Here is a 20,909-nt window from a genome sequence, read left to right as displayed (position 1 = left end):
AGTGGATGCGAAGCGATAAACGAAAGCGGGGCGAGCGGCAGTTTGACGTTGCCACACGCGCTTCGGGTTGCGCCTTTATCCCCACTCGCGAGATCGCAATCGACGCGGCGTTATGTTCGCGCGTAAGGAAACCTAACCCGGAGATATTACGCCGCGATTGTTTTGACCGCGTAATTTTTGCGGCCAGTGATGCATGCGCGGTGCGCGCCGCCTCTTTCGAGGCGTGCGCGGCCGTCCGTGTCGCAGAGAATTGCGATGAATGAAGGCTCTAGTGCCCGCATTCAAAGATGACGGTGATTTCGCTGTTCCGCTCGTGCCGTAAAACGCGGGGTAGAGAAGAGATGGAAGGCCGCGCGTGTCTGTGGTCTCCTATACGTACGCGCGGATGTGATTAATTGCTTCTCCCAAACACGTACAGGCCAGCCGCGCGTGCACTTCCAACGGCATTTACTTAGCTCTTTCGGTTTTGCTTAGCTTATCTGTAAAGAGACTACACGAAGACGTGCGTCAAGCAATCTGACGCGAACCGGTCGGTCGCTGTCGTTTCCTCGTCTCTCTCTCGTGGCATCAAATCTTATCACATCTCCGCGCTTTTAGATACGAGTCGAGGGAAAACAAAAACTTAACTCGAGGCAGTGCGTATTGAATATTGCCAGTGTATATATGCGTGCAGTACATAACATGGTATTTCAGTGGAAGTGTACAGTTACTTTTTAAAAAATTTAGAAACAAAAATTTGACGTCAAGAGTGGTGTTGCTTGCCAAGTTACACCTTATATCGCAGAAAATGAAAGGACCTTGAACACTTTTTTTTTTCTTCTTCTTTTGACTTGAGTTTTTCAAACTTAAGCAGCTTTCCCTTCTTCCTACCAACGTTCAACTTGTAACGGCAAACTTAATAGTTAACATTGTCATGGGTCACATTATATTTGTCATATCGTGAACACATTCTTACCAGATTTCTCATTTTTCTGGGGGCAGTCGTGTTGTGTATTGGGAGTTAAAATCGCTCACATGTTGTTGTTTTTTTGTGTAAGTGATGATGGGCTTCTTCCGTTTGTATTTTGCTGGTTACCATGCAATGTCTGCCTAGCAGAATGAAGCGTACCCAGGTTTTATGTAGAATTCTCAGTTGTACAAGTTGACATGAACAGAAGGACACACAGATTCATGGGCAGCATGTTTGCTCAGCTAACTGAAGTATGCTTCCTCGGCCGGGCACACCCTATTCACTATGATTCAATCTAATCTGAAACACTGTTGACTGGTGCAGTCGCGTTCAATATGAGCTGCAACATTGGTGCTCATGGCTAAAGGGGCTCCAAGACTGTGTATCGGCACTGACATACGAAAAATTAAAGAAAAGACACAGTTCTAATTACAGGTATTTATTCAACCAGTTTTTCGTGTGTCACGTTGCCTCCATGCAGTCCTGGAGTCTCTTTGATCATGGGCACTGGTGTTGCAGATCATATTGAACACCACTGTACATTACAACTGCACAATTAAAGGGGAAAAAAAATAATCTGAAAGTTCAGGTGGAACTTTACAAACTGTGGTATTTCCTGACAAGTACCACATGAGCGCTCGGTGATGTAACAGTTAAGTAGATTGAAGCTTTCATATTGACTTCAAACTTCTTATAAAGCTTTTCAATGATTTCAATAGCAATACCCTTGTTAACCTCATTTTGATCTTGCCTTTGACTAAGCTTTTCAAGATACATTTACAAAGTGCTTATGAGAGTGCTTTTATGAACACTTTGATTCATAGACATACCAACCGATTATCCACTGGCAACTATCATCAGATATTACAACAAATTGTGTCCCCGCTCCGGGGAATGCAACAGATAACAAGTGAACTGCACTCTGCTATACCTCTTTAACACAGTCAAACGCGATCGAATCTGATAAAGATAGAATTTCTCAATCATGGTTGGCTCCCATCTGCAGCTTGTGCAATGGAACCAATCGTGACTGAGAAATGCGATCCCTATAGCAGTCTATTCCAATCAAAACTTTTGTGACCCGGGTATAACTTCTGCTTTTACCTCTTCATTACATGTGTAGCAACGGAAGAACCGTTGGTAGCTCAATGTCTAAGTATAGTCTGCGTGAGGAAATTTTCAGCTGAAAATGTTATCTTTTGATTGTCCACAACCAACATTCACTCAATTTCACTGTGATTTCGTATAGGAAAATGTTACAAGTGCATTGGGGCCTTGTTTTTTTCAAGTGTGCCTATGATAAAAAAAAGTAATGTATAGTCTGCATGCGTCTGCATGCCATAGATAGTCCGCACCACGGGAAATTTCAGCCTACAGACAAGCATTGTCCGCAGATTATATTTAACAAAATATGGTAAACAGAGCTGACACACACACACCATAAATCCCACTCGGGAGTGCATCATTTATTGTGCAAGCTGTGGCCCACTTGAACTGCTGCTGTTGTTAGCTGCAGTAAGAGAGCCAGTTGAAGCGTAGTTATGTAGAATGTGACAGGGCCTGTACTTGTCAGGTTGTATGGGAGAAATGTAATTCCTGCTGTATTCTATTATACAAGTTTGCTTTTAGTGGCCTGACCTCACCTGCGTGGCATGTCTTGTACAAATTGCTGCAACTGTGGCCTTGTACAACGATGCCACCTGTGCAACAAAGAATGACACTTTCAAATAGGGGTGTGCGAAGAGTGTTTTAGGGGCGAAGCTCCTTAGGGTGTGGGTCGTTCCCTCCTCTGTAGTAGTAGTAGTAGTAGTAGTAGTATGTAGCCACCTGTAGTTTTATGAAGTGTTCACTAGATGGCGTTCCACTTCCGGTTCCAGTTCCACTTTGCGCGTGTTCGGTGCAAACGCGGGCAAAACGCCGACGGCGTCGACAACAGTTCTGCACGTTGCTGGTGCTGCTGCATGTCCAAGTTTATAAAGCTGATAAAGCTACCTTGAGTCGACCCCATGGCTGCTTCGCATACTACTCAGGGTTTTCCTACGGGAAGATGGTGTAATTTTCTCTCTCGTTGCCGACGCGCGCTCTCTTTATCTCTCGTCCGTAGCTGTGGTTTACCCGAATGATCCCCCGGTGCTTCGCCCACTCATCATCATTCACTTCGTGGATATGCTGTGATTTTTTTTTTAGACCGAATCAAATGCAAATCGAATAATTTTCAAATAATGAATAGCCATTATCACAATCAATATGAAACGGATGTTCACATCTCTTAATTCTTGAAGTTAGCAAGTTTCTGTCATTACATAGTATGTTATGAAGCGTTGTTTTTAAAAGCATAAATGAAGCATTGGAGCCAAACAAGTAGTTTCTTCGCATGCACAGAGCTCTTCAGAGAGTGCGACTGTTCGCTGTACAGCCTGTAAGGTATGGCTACCTAACTGACGTCGCCTGCTTCGCTAGGCATGGTCTCACATTTTATGTCTTTGCTATATGCCCGTGGGGGGGGGGGGGGGGCAACCTTACCATACTTTTGCTCCAATTTTGTTTACATTTGGGCGCAGTAGATGTTCTGAACTATTCGAAAAGTATTCTAAAAATATTCGCACTTACTAATAGTGACTATTCGACTCGAAGGCCAAATCGAATAGCAGCAGACTATTCAATTATTTATTAGAAAGTTTCGAATATTGCACATGCCTACTTTCAAACCTTCCGGCACCCTAAGAGATTGACGAAGCTTTTGTAGTGAACCTGTGCCCACTGTACATTGAGTCATCCTGTAGTCATTCGCCCACCTTTCTCAGTCGGTAATACAGTTTCTGTGTTTTCTAGCCTCACTTTGTGTGCACAAGATCATCTACACAAATGTCTGCACACCCGTTCTATGGTAGACCGGTGGCTACGGCACTGTGCTGAACTTGGAGACCATGGGTTCGGTCCCGGCTGCGGTGGCCCCGTTATGATAGGGGTTAAATGTGAAAATGCTTGTGTACTTAGGTTTGGGTGAACGTTTAAGAACCCCAGGTGGTCAAAAGCGATCCGGAGTCCCCCACTATGGCGTGCCTCATAACCATATCGTGGTTTTAACACACAATACCCCGGAATTCAATTTTTTAGTTTAATCTTCCTAACCGCATTTAGTATATTGCTTTAAAAATTGCTAAGAAATTTTAGGAAATTAAGTGTTATGCCCATTACTACAAGCCTTGCCTGGCATGTTTGGAGGTCTTATCTCTTTTTGTGTGTGTGATGGCATGTTGGTTGCCATGATGATGTTCAGTCTGCACACGTGCAGGCTGTTGCCTTATTCAAATAAGTGCTGCGGAAGTTTACACAGTGAAGGGACTTGCACATAAAGAAACACCTAACATTTACCTGCCGAGAAACATAAGGTAGCAACAGGACCAGTGAAGGACAAAACAACAGCAGTGGCTGTTTCATTGGTCCTCTTGCTGCATTGCTTTTCGCAAAATGTCACTCAGCCAACTTCGCACTCTTCTACAGAATGAATATTTACTTGACTCTATTGGAATGCTACAAAAGTAAAGTTCATTTCAGTTTTCTTAAAAGGTAAACTCCATAGTTAGAGAAATTTGTCTTGATAGAGACTACGCCCTATCCAGAGCAGTCCATTTATTGTCTAACTTCACCACGGCCTGGCAGTTGGTAGTGCAGGGCATAACTATAATTATAGTACCACAATGGCGAAGGCTGTAAGCTTGAAACAAATGAATTACTCCACCAAATTTTGCCGAACATTCTAAGGTGTAGTGAAGAAGTTCATGTGAGAAAATATTGGCATTAAGGAAAATTTTATGTAAACAAATCCCTGGACCATGACAAGTTTTTTCTGAACTGCGAAGATGCTTTCGGAAGTTATTGTCTGTAAGAGAGTTGCCACTCCACGGTGCTAGCACATTTGTCTGGTGTGGCAAATACACGTAGTGTCAGTAATTTTTATTGAGGACACTGTCCCGCCATATGGCCAGAATGTGGTGCCCAAAAAGCATGCTGCCGCCCAAATAAATTGTTCCCACGTCTATACTGGAGGCGCTTTTTGAGTTTTAAGATCTGGTCTGACATGTAAGATCTGGTCGACATGTACAGGTGACTGTCTTTATTCAACTTTTTTTTTCCCGGTAAACTCTGCCAGAAGGGCGCTCCAGGTCGGCAGGACCACTCGCGTCACGCCTTGCAATTCCGGCCACTGAATTGCTTCCTCTCTCTGTGCACTTAGAGAGGAAAGAAATTTTTGTGCAGTTGCAGATTTTTCTTTTTTTTATTCTTTCCATTTCTATCTGCCTTTACTGCAGTAGTACAGACTCTACTGTGCCCACTAATGACATACAGGAGAGAAAGGCTGGGTTGGTGTGTGGGTGCAACCACACATTGTGTGGGTTGCACTGTCCGGAATAACAAGTAAAGGAAGCAGATTAAGATAACATCATGAGGCAGCAGCAGTTTGGTCTGCTAGATTTTTTCCCCTTTTATTCTTTTTTAATGCCGACGTTCAGTGAGGCATGAAGCTATAGATATATGAAGCGTCTAATGGAATCTTGTCTGGTTAGGTAAAAGCATGTTGAGCAGGAAATATGTCAAAATTGACTTTTTTTTTTCTTTTCACATTTCAAGTAGGGGTGTGCGAATAGTCAAATTTCATCTCGAATCAAATAGTGCCGAATAGTGGCCAAAAAAATCTAATATTGAATTGAATATTGAATACAAAAGATTTTATTTAAAATTTACAGAAAGAACAAAGAAATAATGTCTGCTCATGTCCTCGAGCACACAAAGCGGTGGGGGACATTTACCGCAAGGCTATAAATTGTCACGCAGAAACACTAGCTGTTCCACATGACCTCGCTTCAGGCTCTCTCGCCGCGATGTTACGGTGTTTCCTGCAGTTGAAAACATGCGTTCACTGGGCACCTCTGTAGCAGGGATGGGAAGGTATTCCATCCGCCTGTCCGCCGTAGCCAAACGAATGTGCTTGCCCTGTCCAAAAGCCTTCACTGTGCTGTGAGCAGATGAGTCATGTTCATTCCTGATCCCGGGTGCAGCCCAGTATTAGTGCACGGCAACAGTAGTTAAGACAGGATGTGAAGGAAGATGTTTGTATAAAAGTGTTTTACGGCGCTTGCGGCATACGCGACTTAACTACGCAAAAGTCCATGCCTTCGTTTTGAAAGCAAAGTTGTGATGGGCTTGTTGACAGTTTTCTCATATGTGTTATTTTTTTTTTTACGTGCGGAAGTGGCCTAATCTCCTTTAATATAAATATGCATTCGCTTTTGAACCAGGATACCGGTGAAAGTTTTGACGAAACAGCTTCTGTAACGACGTTAGCATTAGTTTTAACCACATCACCCTAACCAAGTTGCACCATTGGCCTTTGTCGTGTTTTAGATATTCGTCCTGTCGAGTTATTCGAAACTTCGAATACTAGCTATTCGAAAATTGAATCAAATTATTCGATTAGATATTATTTGATTTGAATTCGGAACTCGGATATTCGCACACCCCTAATTTCAAGTATTTTACGAAGACCTTCACAATAGGAAACTTCAAATGCCAAATCAATAGTTTTGACTAGGTGACTGGTTAAATCTTTCTGCTCAGTAAGCTAGAGATGTATTTCAGCTCCACTACCTAAAAAAAAAAAAAAAAATGGGGCAATAATATTAAAGAATAATGGGCTGTAGCAAATGGGCAAAATAATAGGCCATCTTAGTTAGGATAGTACAAAAAATATGATACAAGGGGGTCCATTTTGTGTTTTTGTTTGTTTATATATACTTTCTATATATTTTTTCATTGCTGTTCATCTTTAATACTTGTTCTCCACACACACTAATGTATCAAACTATTCCACCTTCATTGAGTCCTCACGTGTTATTAGAGAGTTTTAGAATAGGGGCCCCAAACGTTTTGGGGCCCCAAAGAAATAGCGTCGACACCACTGCGCATGCGCGAGACGCTAACTGCGTTTGGGTTTTGCGTTGGGCACGCTATTTCGCCGATTTAGCGGGAGCCCCAAAAGCAGCCCCAAAAGTTTTGCGTCAACAAACATGGCGGCACCCATCGAAGCGGCGGCTCTCCGAGTACCAAACTCGGCTTGATTCTTGGTAACGCGTGAAGTTAGTAAGCTAGGAGAAGTGACTGCAGTTATCGCTTTCTCTCAACTAACGTGTGTAATGAAGATTGATTCATTAGACGCCGCTGATTTTGAATTCGATTGTCGATTTCATGGCTCGTAGGCCTAACGTGGATTAGCTTGGCTGGTGAAGGCACGTCAAGTTGGTTACTCAAAATTAGGCGCAATAAATCGCTTGCTGCTAATAGATTAACACCTTAATTGCAATTAAACGCAAAACCACGAAAGTCAAAATTACTCTTCCGATCATAAAATGGTATAGTTTATTTTAATATTTATTATAGCTTTTCTTTGACACCGTAGTGGTGCTGCAAGTGCAAGACGGTATTCGCAAACGCAAAGCCCTATTCTAAAACTTATCGCTCTTGCATGCCCCAACGCTAACACCCGCAAAGCTCTTTGGGGCCCCTATTCTAAAACTCGCTATTTTTATACCATAGTTACTCTCTTTAACCTTTGACTGCCACTCCTGAGTATACTCATTTTGTCTTTTCAGCGCATTCCCAGTCTCTCAAGAAGCAACTCGTGCAAAAATGAATATTGCGTACCGGTTGTACCATTTATAGAGAGGTCGTATATGCACTTAAATCTTGCAAGTTAAGTTTTTAATAGCAGGTGGAGCAAATTTCTCGGTACTCTGTCGGTCTGGTTCAGCAGGACAGCCATGGCAAACCACTGTGGCAGGTCTGTCTGGCACTTTGACAAACAAAGTGATGTGTAAGCTGTTGATGAATTGTGCGTTAGAAGAAAGTGGCGACGTAGAAACAGCTTCCTTGTAACACAAAATGTCCGCTGAACTAGCACGTAAAAAAACATCAGCAGTCAAAGGGCTAAGCGTAAAAAAATACCCACTAAGCATGAAAAGTGTTTATGCATAAAAAAATTGTATGTGTGTATTATGACTTATAAAAAGTTTGATGGTATAAAAAGTGGAAGTAGATGGGAAGACCTTGCACTTGAGAAACAAAAGTAAATAAAAGGGCCGTGGCTACATATTGTCGAGGAGTTAGGATGCGCCCCTTGTGAGGTACACATATCTGTCATTTAGTTGCAAAACCACTTGTCTGCATCTGTCGTACTAACGGTAGCTGCTGTTTAACTCCTTAGCACTCCATTGTATAAGTTTGAAAATGCAGTCACCAAACATAATGGAAAGAGCATTCCTTTGCCACAAGGTAAATCAGAGACAACAGTAAGCACTTCTCATTGTACATCAAATCAAATGAAACGTTATTTGCTTTCCATTTACACGAAATAAATGCAAGGGTTTCAGAGAAAAGCCGCGATGAATGGCTTGTAGAGTTCCCAACTTCCTACAATTCTTGCAACAGGACAGAGCAAGAAAACATGAAAATCGTTCATAGAAGCAAGATCACCAATCATCTACACAACTGTCTCATACATTCTTGAAACAGTAAAGGATTTTTAAAAGTAGCTTAGCAAAATGGGGGAAGTTGATCTTTATATTACTGGAACATAACAACCTAAACTGTGCTCACTGTAAATCATAGAGGTCAGTGTTCGAGGCATTATGAAAGCAAGTGCAAAATTGAACGACCCAACAGAATTTGCCAGTCGAGTTTTCACTGCTGTTGCCTTTTAAAATTGCAACGCCTTGTTGGGCAAAGTACAGATTTTCCATCATTTGGTTGAGTAAATCCGACATGCATCGAGGGGTATTTTCAATACCTCCTGTCGAAGTTATACTTTTTTTTATACTCTTGCATGTGCCAAAGATTGACAAATCTGACCAAGAATAAAAGTTCAGTCTCCAATTCATAGAGCACGTTGCAATGCTTGTGGAAGAAGTCTGGAGGAAATGTTTCACAATGGGTCAAAAAAGACTGACCATTTGATTGGCAAAAACGAAGCGTAAGGTTGAGGACTAATCTGCGGAATAATGGGGTGAAGTTCAGCACCCTGGCAAGAGATATTGTGGTTGGGTAGTCAGCGTCTGGAATCTGTGCAAGATCTTGTTTATCTAGTCTGAGTAGTCGCTGGAGGCCCCAATCGTGGAAAGGAAATTGCCAGACAAATAAAGATAGGTTGGAGTGTATATGGCAAGTGGTCTTAACTCACTACTGGCTGCTTATCATTATACTTGAGAAAAAAAAAAAGCAATAGCCAATTTTGCAGATCCAACACACATATTGGAATGTGTGTGAAGCAAAGCTTCCGCAAAGTGGTTACATAAATGCTATGAAAGTAAACGTGACGAGTACAATTGTCTTTATATTGTCATCTGTGCAACGTGTACTCTCATGCACTGTTTATGTTAATAGACGTGTCGGTGTGGTGATGGGCAGGTTGCGCCTGCCAGTGTCAAGGTCGGTTGCCGCGAGTCACCCCTTGGTCGTCTGTTGTGGTCGGTTGCGTGACTTCTGTCAATCGCCGGTGTGAATGTGCCCATAGTTTTTCCCCATCTCCTTCCCCTCCTTTGTGCATGTGCCCAGGATTGGAGGGAGCACCATGTTTGCTGGCCAGCCCAAGTCCGCTTCCAAGGAGCAGTTCCTCGAGCAGGCCAAGGCAGCACGCATTGAGCGGGCCCACGAGCGCCGGCGAGACCAGGCGGCCTCTGCCATCCAGGTAGGGTCTGGAAGGCATGCGCGCACCCCTTCTCTGGGTTGCAGCATGTCAAGTTGTCTTTGTGACCTGCCTTATTCATACAGGGGCCCCGAACCACACGTATTAACAAAATTTTTCAGGTGGACATAATTTGACCGTAGATACTTGCAGCGTGATATTTACCGTTTCCATTCGCCTCCAACATCCTCCATTCTAATGGAGTGGAGGAGGCACCGGTGGCAGTAGAGTGGCGATGATCCGCCTGGTGAGAGGGCTTGTTGTGGCACCCGGCAGCAGATGTAAAGACACGCAACTTCAAGTGCACGGGAAGGAGGAGTACGCGCTTGCATGTTCCAGCCTGGCCATGCTATGTGATGCGGACCTGCTTTTTCCTGCACGGATATTAGGAAAATCCAGATTGTGCACCTAATGAAGCTCGTCTAGCCTGGCACAACCAGGAATGAGCGCACACTGACGTACATCCCTTGTAGATGCTTACTGCTATTTATTGCGCAGGCATAGTGTACATGTTGTCTGGACTTAAGTTTGGTGTAGTTCGGGGCTGATTGTGTGTTGCATACTAATCGAGATTAGCGAGAACCGACGCCTACAACACCTATAAGCAGTGTGGCCAAAGTTTCATTCCTACGTGGGCGGGCACGCCGACTATAATCTGGTCACGCTTCTTGATTGATGTCAGCTATTCAACAATAGCAGCCGTGTATGGGAATCTGCTATGTAATGAAATATGGCAGCTGCCCACAGTCATGAAACGGCTTCTGTTAAAAAGAGGGTGTTTTAGAGAAAGGTGACTTCGCGCTCCGCTTGTGAGCTCCACACGTCATGCACTAGTCCAAAATTTGGCTGAGGTGTTCACAGCATCGTATGCTGTTCGCAGAATGGGCACCAAGCTTGAGAGGTGGTACAAAAAACCTTTAAAGAAATACTGAAATGGCATTTTCTGTTTCTTTTTTTTTTTTTTTTTTGAATGAAGGTCCAAATCCTCATCCTGGCAAATCCTGGCAAGAGATATTGTGGTTGGTAGTCAGCGTCTGGAATCTGTGCAATATCTGTGTGTAACTCTAGAAAGGTTACTGGCGGTCATCATGGTGCTTTAGATAATGTACTGTAATAGTTGTTTCTATTAACCAGCTCTGGTTTTGATATGCAGGAGGTGGGTGCATCACAACAGCAAAATGGACTAGCTGGCTCGTTGGTTGATGTTTATCGTTAGAACTTTTTTAAGGTGCAATAAAGAGACGAAAGACAAAGGCATAACAGGACAAAGCACATACTCGCAACTGAAGAATTTATTGAACAAGCTTCACATAGATATACTAGACATAGAAGCAATCACGCATGCAGTGCAAGCAGGGGTAACAAATAAAAAATGTTAAACTGATACTTAATCATAAAGGAACATGAAAGTTAAAGCCGAACATGCGTGTGCTAACTATCTAGAAATGTAAATTTCTTATGTAGCAAGACAGAAGGATTGCCGACGCAGGCACCTCTGCTTTTTCTAATATGAAAGGTCTCTGCTATTTCTCACATGTATTGCTTTCTGAAAAATGCCCCTGTTTCATTTAACGCGCGATAGCTCCTGCACTCTTTGCAATTGGCTGCCAGAGGCGATTGCCCAGATGATTTTTGCGATGCCTGATGCTCAGACGTGTTTTGATACAACAGCCAGGTTAGCTCACATAAATATTGCCGCAGCTTAACAGGATCATGTATACAATTCCTGAAACATATTCCACAAGCTTTATGCTGTCCTTAATGGTACATCTAGCAGGCTTTCGAAGAACACGAGAACAAATACTTTGAAGTTTATTTTATAGCTGAAAACGGGACGTGAACTTTGTATCTGACACCTATGTGTAAGTTATGGAATACAGGTATGGAATTATGAAAAAAAATTTCCTATGACCATCGTTATGACAGCATTTGTTTCACTTGACGTCTTTCAATGCTTTAATGGAGTTAAATAAAGCTGACACAGTGACAGTCTGTGGATAGCCAGCCTGTTCCAACTTGTAGACCTGACTTCGGAATCGGGTCTATTATTGGTGCGACCGCCAATTTCATTAGGTGGTCGCACAATTTTTTTCCATGCAGAGCCCGAACTGACTTCAACTATTTTTCTGTTTATCTGTTTTGAGTTCCCCGACCTGTAATCAATGATACACTTTACAGATCTGGGTTAGCGATGTGGTTGAGAGACCAATCCGAGATTGAGGAACATTAACTGATTATCGTGGGGCAACTCAAAAAAAAAGTCCAGCTTCGTACCATATTCCTTAAAAACTTTTAAAATGTTTACAATGTCGCGGGAGGGTCTAGCAATGTCAGTGAACACTAGAAAGTCATGCACATAAATAAATACACTTCGTCACAAGTCCAGGAAGATGACAGTCTAGCTCTGTATGAAGCTTGTTTAAAATTATGTCACTCAAGATTGGAGTGACTCGCAATCCTGTGCACATTCTAGTAACGTTCTACATAAAGGCCTCCACCCCATGACACCAACATAGATTTTAAATAAAAGGAGGGCAATTTGAGAAACATTTGCGACAGTGGTTTCACTACTCGTGCAAAATGATTGATTTGTAGTACATGGGCTTGCTCCATTCCTCCGCTTCTTCTGGTTACCACTCATCAGGGCGTTTGTTTCCATTTTGTCAAGGGCGCAGACATGCGAGAGCTGTGCTGCCTTTGCCCAATGCCTGTGTGCGAGTTGCGAGAGAAAAATCTGGTGACTGCACCTAGGTGCCACAGAGGAAGACCCGCTTTGCTCCGTTGGTCCCTAGCCGATGGAAATGCGCCTTGGGCGAGAACCAGTGCTGAATTTCCATTCAAACTGGAACACCGTGGCCAATACAGAGTCTGTAATGGCGAAGCATACAGTGCAAGAAATTCGCAGTAACAGCATGTCATTGTTCATTGATCTGGAGCTTCTCAGGACCTTCGTTAAAGTTCTTTGTCTGTCTGTCTGTCTGTCTGTCTGTCTGTCTGTCTGTCTGTCTGTCTGTCTGCTGTCTGTCTGTGGCCACTAAAGCGGCATCAAATTAAAATGTGTGTTTCCCAACCTTTGCGCTCGCTAAATAAGTGCCATTCACTTATTTGCCAGAAGTAGGGGGTCGAGTTTCTTTAGTTTTGAAAATATGTGTCGATACTGTTTTAATCCCCTTGCGGCTGAAGCTCTTCAGCAAGTAAAAGCACCTCCATCCTTTGAAGCTTGCCAACCCGGCAATGGCTCTTTACCTCGAAGCATTGAAAGTAACAACATCAGGAAAACTAGTGCAGTGCATTTATAAAACAGAGAGAAAATTGAGCGTAGTGAATATTGATACCGGGATATAATACTGATACGGCGATATTGATTTGTGCTCAAGGCAACATTGTCACATTCATGCGCGAGCACTGCATAGCAGTATGGTTGATTGGTTGCAGTGTAAGAGAAACTGGCAGAGTATAACTGATCAAGAACAAATCTCATATATTTGGATAGGAGTTCAGAAAACAATGAAATTGTAAGCTACTGCTTGGTAGAACCCCGCATCAGGCATTTGCTCAGAAAATGCAGAAATACAATCACAAAGAAAAAAAAAAGTAGTACAACCATGCAACTTTTTTTTTTACCTTTGCCTTGGCAGGCCGTCATCAGAGGCTTCCTGGTTCGGCAGCGGCTTCGGACCGAGTTTCGGCGAGAATTTGACTCCGTCCTCAGGGATGGTGAAGGGGAAGAGCCCAACGTGCCGGTCTCCACATCAGGTATGAAACGAGATACGTGCAGGTGCCCGTCACAGCCGCTGTCCAGTGTGATGAAGCCTGGTCAATGTATTGAACTGGAACTGAACTCTAAAATGAAATCAGAAAAAGACAATAACAATTTTGAATGTGGGTTGGCCACCTTCTCCAGAGCTTCTCATCCATTGTTGACTGCACTTGTGGTTCAACTATGCTACCTCAGTTACAAGCTCACACTAGCTTGTTGGGGTTTTATAGAAGTGACAATATTGTTCTTGCAGTTTCATTCTGGGGAATTGGGAACCAAGCATATGAGGAATGCATTCGTGACCATTTAAAGTTGATGACCGCCTAATAGTTATTGGGTTATCGGCTGGTGGTACACCTATACATAATCGCAGACATTTATAAACACCTCCTAGCTGGCCGATCGCATTTGATAACACTGGTTTGTAAACTGAAGCGGTTGCAATAGAAATTATGTATTGCTTTACAGGTGTGTTTCCTCAACATTGTATTCGTTTTGTAACTACTTGTGGCCTGAAGAGCAGTGCACATACCTTTTTATGATCCTTTCCACATCTTAGAAGCAGCATCAAGTTCACATGTAAAATAAGTTTATGCGGTTTTCTGTTATTATTCTTCAGTTATGCAAACATAAACCAGTTCAAATCCATAATCTTTTATACAGGGTATCCCAGCTATTACGCAGCACGCTTTAAAAAAAAGGAGGAACGGCATTACGCAAAGCAAACTTAATGCGTATTGTTTCCAGTGCAGTGGAGTAGCTGCCAGTAATTTTTTCGATGCTGAGAATTAATTAGCTAATTGTAATTAATTATCTAATTCGAGAAGTACTGCCCTAATTACCAAGTGTCAATGAGAAAATTGTAGAGCAACATGAAAAACTACCGATACAGCTTTCTGTTGCTGAGTACGTGCTACATAAAAGTTTTTCTGAGCGTGAAAGAAGCCCACGAATACACGCAAAGTGCCTCGAGTGACCAGTCACGCGGTAATTCTGCGTGTATTCGCAGGTGCCTTTCACACTCAGAAAAACACATTTTGGTGGCACGTCTTGAGTAACAGAAAGCTGCATCGGTAGTTTTTCATGTTGCTCTACAATTTTCTCATTGACACTTTGATAATTAGGGCAGTACTTCTCGAGTTAGATAATTAATGTAAAAGCTTTGACGAGTTGCGTAGGCAGCGCACGATCGCCCGCCAAGCCCTCATGACGCCAGACACACTATCGAGCTTGCAGCTAGCTGCCCACTCTGCCGATCAACAGTCGCTGCTCTCTACCATCAAGGACTTTATCCGGGAATAAGTAGCGCGTCATGGTCCACCGTTCCACTTTTCCCATCCGTTTATCCATCCACCGTTTATCCACCATTTGGTCCACCATTTATCCATCCTACGCATTACATGGCCTGCCCGGCTCCATTTTTTTCTATTAATGTCAATTAGAATATCGGCTATGCCAGTTTTCTCTCTGATCCACACTGCTCTCTTCCTGTCTCTCAATGTTAGGCCTAACACTTTTCGCTCCGTCGCTCTTTGAGCGGTCCTTAACTTGTTCTCAAGATTCTTACGTAATTGCATACGTACCTATGCAAATACATAAATATACACAAGTATATACAGCCTATTTCCGTTAATTCTATCCTGACGTTCCGATCGATGATGCTGGCCAAATTATCCGGCAGGTTGAATTAAACAAAAGACAGAAAGAATGCCGAAACATGCTGTTGATTCACTATGCAGTACTGCCTTTAAAGTTAGCTTCGTCGTAATACAGTCCTGTTATGCTGAGAATCATATCAATCGGGGAAAGGCGCCGCTGTTACAGAACATAGCACGTGTTCCTTAATTCATGTACCATCTCCGGTCAGAGTACAAGCACTGAGACACCTAAAGTTCTCTAGCAGTCCTTCAGAGTTTTAGATAAGACTTTTGTTAGATAGACACTCTTTTGATACCTTTAAACGTCCCCTCGACTTTTGGAGCTTTTCATTTTACCGCCTTCTTTTTTGCTAGCTTTCCCAAAATAGGGATAGTTTTTCTCCGCTTCTTGTTTAATGGCATTTGCATGCGCGTGTAATTAAGGAACGTGAGCCTCGATAACAGTCTCATATATGACACACGCATGGCAGGAGAAACGAGGGCTCAAATCACCACAGCAACGTCAGAAACAGCTCTGAATGACTGACAGTATGCTTTATAAGTGTCTGGGTGCTCATACTGTGTCTGGAGACGGCGTGTGTGCACCTGTATAATTCAGAAACACGTATTATGTCCCGTGACAGTGGCCCCTTTCTATTTCATAGCGTGCTTCACTGCAATAAGTTGTGTATGGTTCACTGCATAACATGGTTCTATTGCAGCGAAGCTGACCAGTCAAGTTCTAATTATCCTTCGAAGGCTGATTGATCGAAATAACGGAAGTTTGGGCCCATACATGGGTGCCGGCTGAGACCTTCAGTCGAGATCGAATTAACCAAAAAATCGAATTAACGGAACTCTACTGCACATAGACACTTGTGTAGATAAATGCACATATTTGCACACACGTGTACATAAAAACATCTGTATCCAATATGCATGTACCAAAAGAGATGTCCTTATATTATAATGGTAAGTAACATACTCGACACAAGAAAACTCACTTGCATTAGATACACACAAAGAACAGGATATATAAGTATTATGAAATGAATACAGTGAAATGGATGTTACTATGAAGTCAAATAATGTGGAAGCTTGGGCGTGTTGGTGATTCATTGGAAAAAAACCAGCGCAAAAAAGACTGCGACGCGAGAGAGCGACACGCACACAGCGCTGTGTGCGTGTCGCCCTCTCGTGTCCCTGTATTTTTTGCGCTGTGTTTTTTCCAATGAAGTCAAATAATATGAAAAAAAGGAAGACCCAAAGTAGGCACACATGCGACACTCTGTCATTCTATGCCAAGAATATTGTGTAAGTCTAGGAGTTTTGATAACTTGCACAGCTAGAATTGCAGTTATGACTGAGCATATTTTCTCTGTTTTATTCTATGCAGCCCTGGATGTCTTCCGTGCTTCCCGAAAGTTCCTTTTTACATTCCACCCCAAGGTCGACAAGGAGGTATGGCCTGAAAAGGATTTCCTTACTTTGAACCCTAATTCATAGTGTGAGCATGCTGAAATTGATCTTTGTGGCACACGCTCTTGTGTATGGGGCAGTCAGTGTCAGCTTTGCATGCAGTCTTTTTTTTTTTTCCTGTGTGTTTTACTCGATCTTGAGTGGATGTTTAATGTCACCAAATACTGCCGTGTTGTCAGTTAATGGTACATAAAGCCAAATAAGCATTGTAAATGTGGGATAAGACCTTATACGAAATTTTGTAAGTAGGCTTTCTCACGGATCTTACTTCCCTTAAAGATGGCAGATATCCCATTAGTAGCACTGTTGAAGCAGAGAGATGCGCTTTGAAAGCTTTCATGGTGCAAGGTACAGAGGGTGGCAAGGATGGTGGCACCAGTCCACCATCCTTGCAAATCTAGCATGATGTCTGCCATCTTAAAAAGAAAACTAAATTCTGGGGTTTCACCAGGATATGATTATGAGGCATGCCAAAGTGGGGACTCCAGATTAATTTTGACCATCTGGGCCATTATTTTGTAGCGATGCCTTTCCGGTAATAATGCCTTTTCGCACGTATTGCGCTTTGTCAGTGGTCGGAGCGACGGTCCGCTTGCGTTATCGACGGCATCAGCCGGCCGTGAGCGGTTTCTATGTTTTCACCAATGCTGAGGATGCAGAAATGGGTTAAAAGGATATAGAAATGGGTTAGAAGTGGATTTTCAAGAGGCAAAATTAATCAGCACCTTGATGGGGATATCTTGTGACATCTTGCAGGTTGTTTCTGCAGCAGTCTTGTTGCTAGCACTATAAAATTGGGTAAGGATACATGCTCAAGTAACACAAAAAAAAAAAATTCCCCCCAATTTGCACCAACTTTTGGCAAACTGGACACCTTAGGCGGCAAAGAGTCACCTCCTCTCGCATTTTAGAGCGCAGCTCGTAGGTGCCTGTTCCTGCGGCGAGCGTCAGTGTCCCTCGTAACTGAGTGAACGAGCACATCAAAGGATGAAAGAGCGAATGCGGAGCGCTGTGGGGGATGAAAGACGGCGATAGCGAAGAGAGCGCAAGGAGGAAAGCGGAGGAGGAAGATGCAGTGGAACCATGAGGTGGAAAGTGGAGGAGGATGTTATGCGTGATGCGGATGCGTGAGAAGAAAAGCATAGTGCCGCGCAAAACGGGCTCTGCGTTGACGATCGCTACGAGACCCAGTGCCAGAGTAGCGCGCGTCATTTGTATGGAAACAAATAGCTGCATGAACAAAGGTTTGTTTGCGGCGGCTGCTGTGAATCTCGGCCACATGTCACCCACGCGCTGCCTCTCGCAAACTCCCAATTAACGAGGCAGTCGTGCCACACTTCGCTCCATTTGCAACATGCCACATGAAACAGATTGTCTGCGGCAGCCAATATATTGTGAAATGAAAACACATATAAAAGTGTGCTGAAATTTCGCATTGGGGAGTATCGTAATTGTTCGTGAATTTATTTTCTATCTGGCCTCAGCCTTTTTCCCAATCCTTTAAGTTCTGAAAGCTAACGCTGAAATTGCAGCGGTGATAGTAATGTGCCATTCAAGTCTTTTGTGTGTAGCATCGAATGAGCACAGCACGATTCGCAAGCGCAGGTATGTGGGTCCTTTGAGATCTTCTGTGCAAGCAACATGCCACAAGAGAGATCTCTGCGGCTGAATGTTGCAACTAGATAAGCTGATTTGTGCACCGCTTTGTGAGCTGCAAAGTTTGCCTCACATTAGAATAGGCCCAAATTTGGGTCCTGCAGTGGGCGTAAAAATTCACCGACGGTTACGCGACTCCTTAATGCGAAATTTGAGCGCAGCTGTATACGTGTTTTCATTTTGCGATATATTGCCTGGCGTGGACAATTTGTCTTGTGCGGCACGTTGCAAACAGAGCGAAGTGTGGCCCGACTGGCTCGCTAATTGGGAGATCGGAAGTGGCAATACGTGATAGGCCAACCTCCCAGACGACATGTGCTACTCTAGCACCATCTTGTAGCCATTAGTTGCCGCACTATGCTTTTCTTCTCACCCTTTCATCATACCCTCTTCCTCAGCTTTCCGCCTCATGGTTCCACTGCACGTTCCTTCTACGCTTTCATCTTTTGCTGTGCTCGTTTGTTCGGTTATGCTGACGCCGATGCACACTGCAGGAACGAGCGCCTAAAAGCTGTGCTCTAAAATAGGCTGATCGTGATGATGGTGATGAGGGGTAGTAATGTTCAACGTGTGACTGATATTCGGCATGTAACCACACTTGCTTGTTGTGAAAAAAACAGGTACGTAGCATGAAATTAACGACTATTTGCTATGAAAGAGAAACTGGTTTGAAGTCGCAGAATGAAAGAGATTGAGCTCACCGAGTTTTAAATCGCAGTCAAGGAAAAGGCAGTGTGGGGGACCGAACTCACAGCAATCATGAGTGTCAATTACTGCATGGCACACCACGTCCCATGTGTTGGTTGCCTAGCCTGAGACTACTGTCCAAGTGCTACTGTTCTGGCTTTCGCTGAACAGTACGAAATTTTTTTTAACTGTTGAGCCTGCTCTTCTTTGACGTGCAGCACATATCTTGATGCTATACAGTCGACTTTCAATAATTTGACCCTGACGGGACTGTTTAAATTGATTTAATTATCCGGCAAGTCGAATTAAACAAGATGCAGAAGAAACGCCACAACACACCGCTGATTCATTTGGCAGTATTTGCCCGATTTTAGCGTGCCCCAGAATCGAACATGCGCCCTCTTTCTATGTGTCCAAAGTAGAAAACGAGCGTAAAAATGACATTAAAGCCCCTAAAAAAAGTAGAAATATAACGCGAACCTGTTTTTTTAGTAAGAGAAATGGGCAAGGGTCTAGTATGTGTTGCACAATGGTGGCCTGTTTCCTAAAGTTGCACTCTTTCATAAAGTTGGCTTTGCCGCAGTACATTCATAGTATGCCTTAAAATGTACAAACGCTGCAGAGGCGGTTTTGGTTTCGCATTTCACTTGCATTGCAGCAGCAATTTTCGGCCAAATTTTCTTGCAGAAAAAAAAAAAAAGGAGCACTTTAGCATTGGCTAAATACTGCAATCAGACATTGTGAGCTATGGTTATTGCTTTAAGATGTTCCTAGGGCAGGCTGAAAATGGGCATTTTTGATGGGAGGCGACATGTGTTCAAAGCATTCACTGTTCCCTAAGCTCTGCGGAGACAGATGCTGCCACTGAAAGGGTCGTTATTGGGGTGACCTCACCCTAGGGGTCAGTTGCGTGTGTGCTGACAGGTCAAGTTCAAGTTATCCTGTGAAGACCAATTTTAGAACCGAAATAACAAAATTTGGGGCCCATAGAAATGCATAGGTGCCGTCCAGGATCAAATTAATGGAAAAACCTAATTAACTAGAATCGAATTAACGTAAGTCGACTGTACTGATTTGCTCTCCATTTCTCAATGCAGAGGTTTGAAAGGTTATGCCGGTACATCATTGCCAGCATGGATGCAGACACGTTACAGGTGAGTTTCTAGTGCACCGATGGAACGGATCTTTCATTTCTCTTTCTTTTATGCTCCGTTTAATACTTGGTGTACAACTACGAAAGCTATGCAAGAAGTTCATCAATCAAAATATATAACTCCACACATTTCGAGGTAAGTTTCGTAGCCGTGTATGTTTCCACGAGTTTGTGTTTGAAGCTGCCACGACGAGCTGCAAATTCCCCCCTTAAAAAAATAAACACAAAAACACACAAAAAACTAAGTGATCTAGAAAAATGTAACAGCCGTATAAAAGATTGTTTATTTAAGGTTTAAGCCTTTTTTCATTTATTACTGAGCCTAAATAAAGAACGATTGCACATAATTGCTGGTAAAAAACAGTAAACTATTTTTGTTGCAAAGGCAGCTATCCCAAGAAGTCTTGCTAGCCTCCACAGCATTGCACACTATGTATGAAACAGAGTATAAGCCTGTGTGGAAGTACATGTTCAAGAGGCATCAGTAACGTGGACATGTTGGGCCTGCAATCCTCGTCATTACGACCACCACTGCATTTCAGGAGCAGCTGCATGCACGGATTAAGTCAGCTGTGCTTTGTGCGCGACCAGGACTTTGTGAGCCTGAAAGTTGCGTGATAACAAGGAAACTTGAAAGGAAGTGAAAGGGCCTCGCATTGAGTTGTGGAATTGAAAACAATAGCCGTTATGTTGAGGGTACAGAAAGGCGGCATTCGTGGGTCCATCAAATGTGGATGGATAATATTCCAGGGAAAGTAAGTGAAGACGTCTAGTTGGGCAGGTCGTTTAAAGCACAGAGCAGATAACCGGGGTCTATTGGAGTAAATTTTATGGAGTTGAGGGCAGTATAA

The 20,909-nt window shown here is 43.2% G+C and overlaps 1 protein-coding gene across 1 annotated transcript in view; it reads left to right on the top strand.

The window, feature by feature from the left end:
- The window catches only part of LOC119445559 (ubiquitin-protein ligase E3B), a 98,995-nt gene that overhangs the window by 415 nt on the left and 77,671 nt on the right, over nt 1-20,909 (top strand). The window contains exons 2-5 of the mRNA XM_049663403.1: nt 9,557-9,689; nt 13,325-13,442; nt 16,480-16,544; nt 20,003-20,059. Of these exons, the coding sequence (XP_049519360.1) occupies nt 9,573-9,689; nt 13,325-13,442; nt 16,480-16,544; nt 20,003-20,059 (357 nt within the window). The 5' untranslated portion in view covers nt 9,557-9,572. The remainder of the gene's footprint in view (nt 1-9,556; nt 9,690-13,324; nt 13,443-16,479; nt 16,545-20,002; nt 20,060-20,909) is intronic.

This window comes from Dermacentor silvarum, chromosome 3, assembly GCF_013339745.2.
Source record: "Dermacentor silvarum isolate Dsil-2018 chromosome 3, BIME_Dsil_1.4, whole genome shotgun sequence".
Classification (NCBI taxonomy): Eukaryota; Metazoa; Arthropoda; class Arachnida; order Ixodida; family Ixodidae; genus Dermacentor; species Dermacentor silvarum.
Note: the sequence above shows the minus strand (reverse complement) of the source record. Positions and strands in the feature narration are given on the sequence as shown.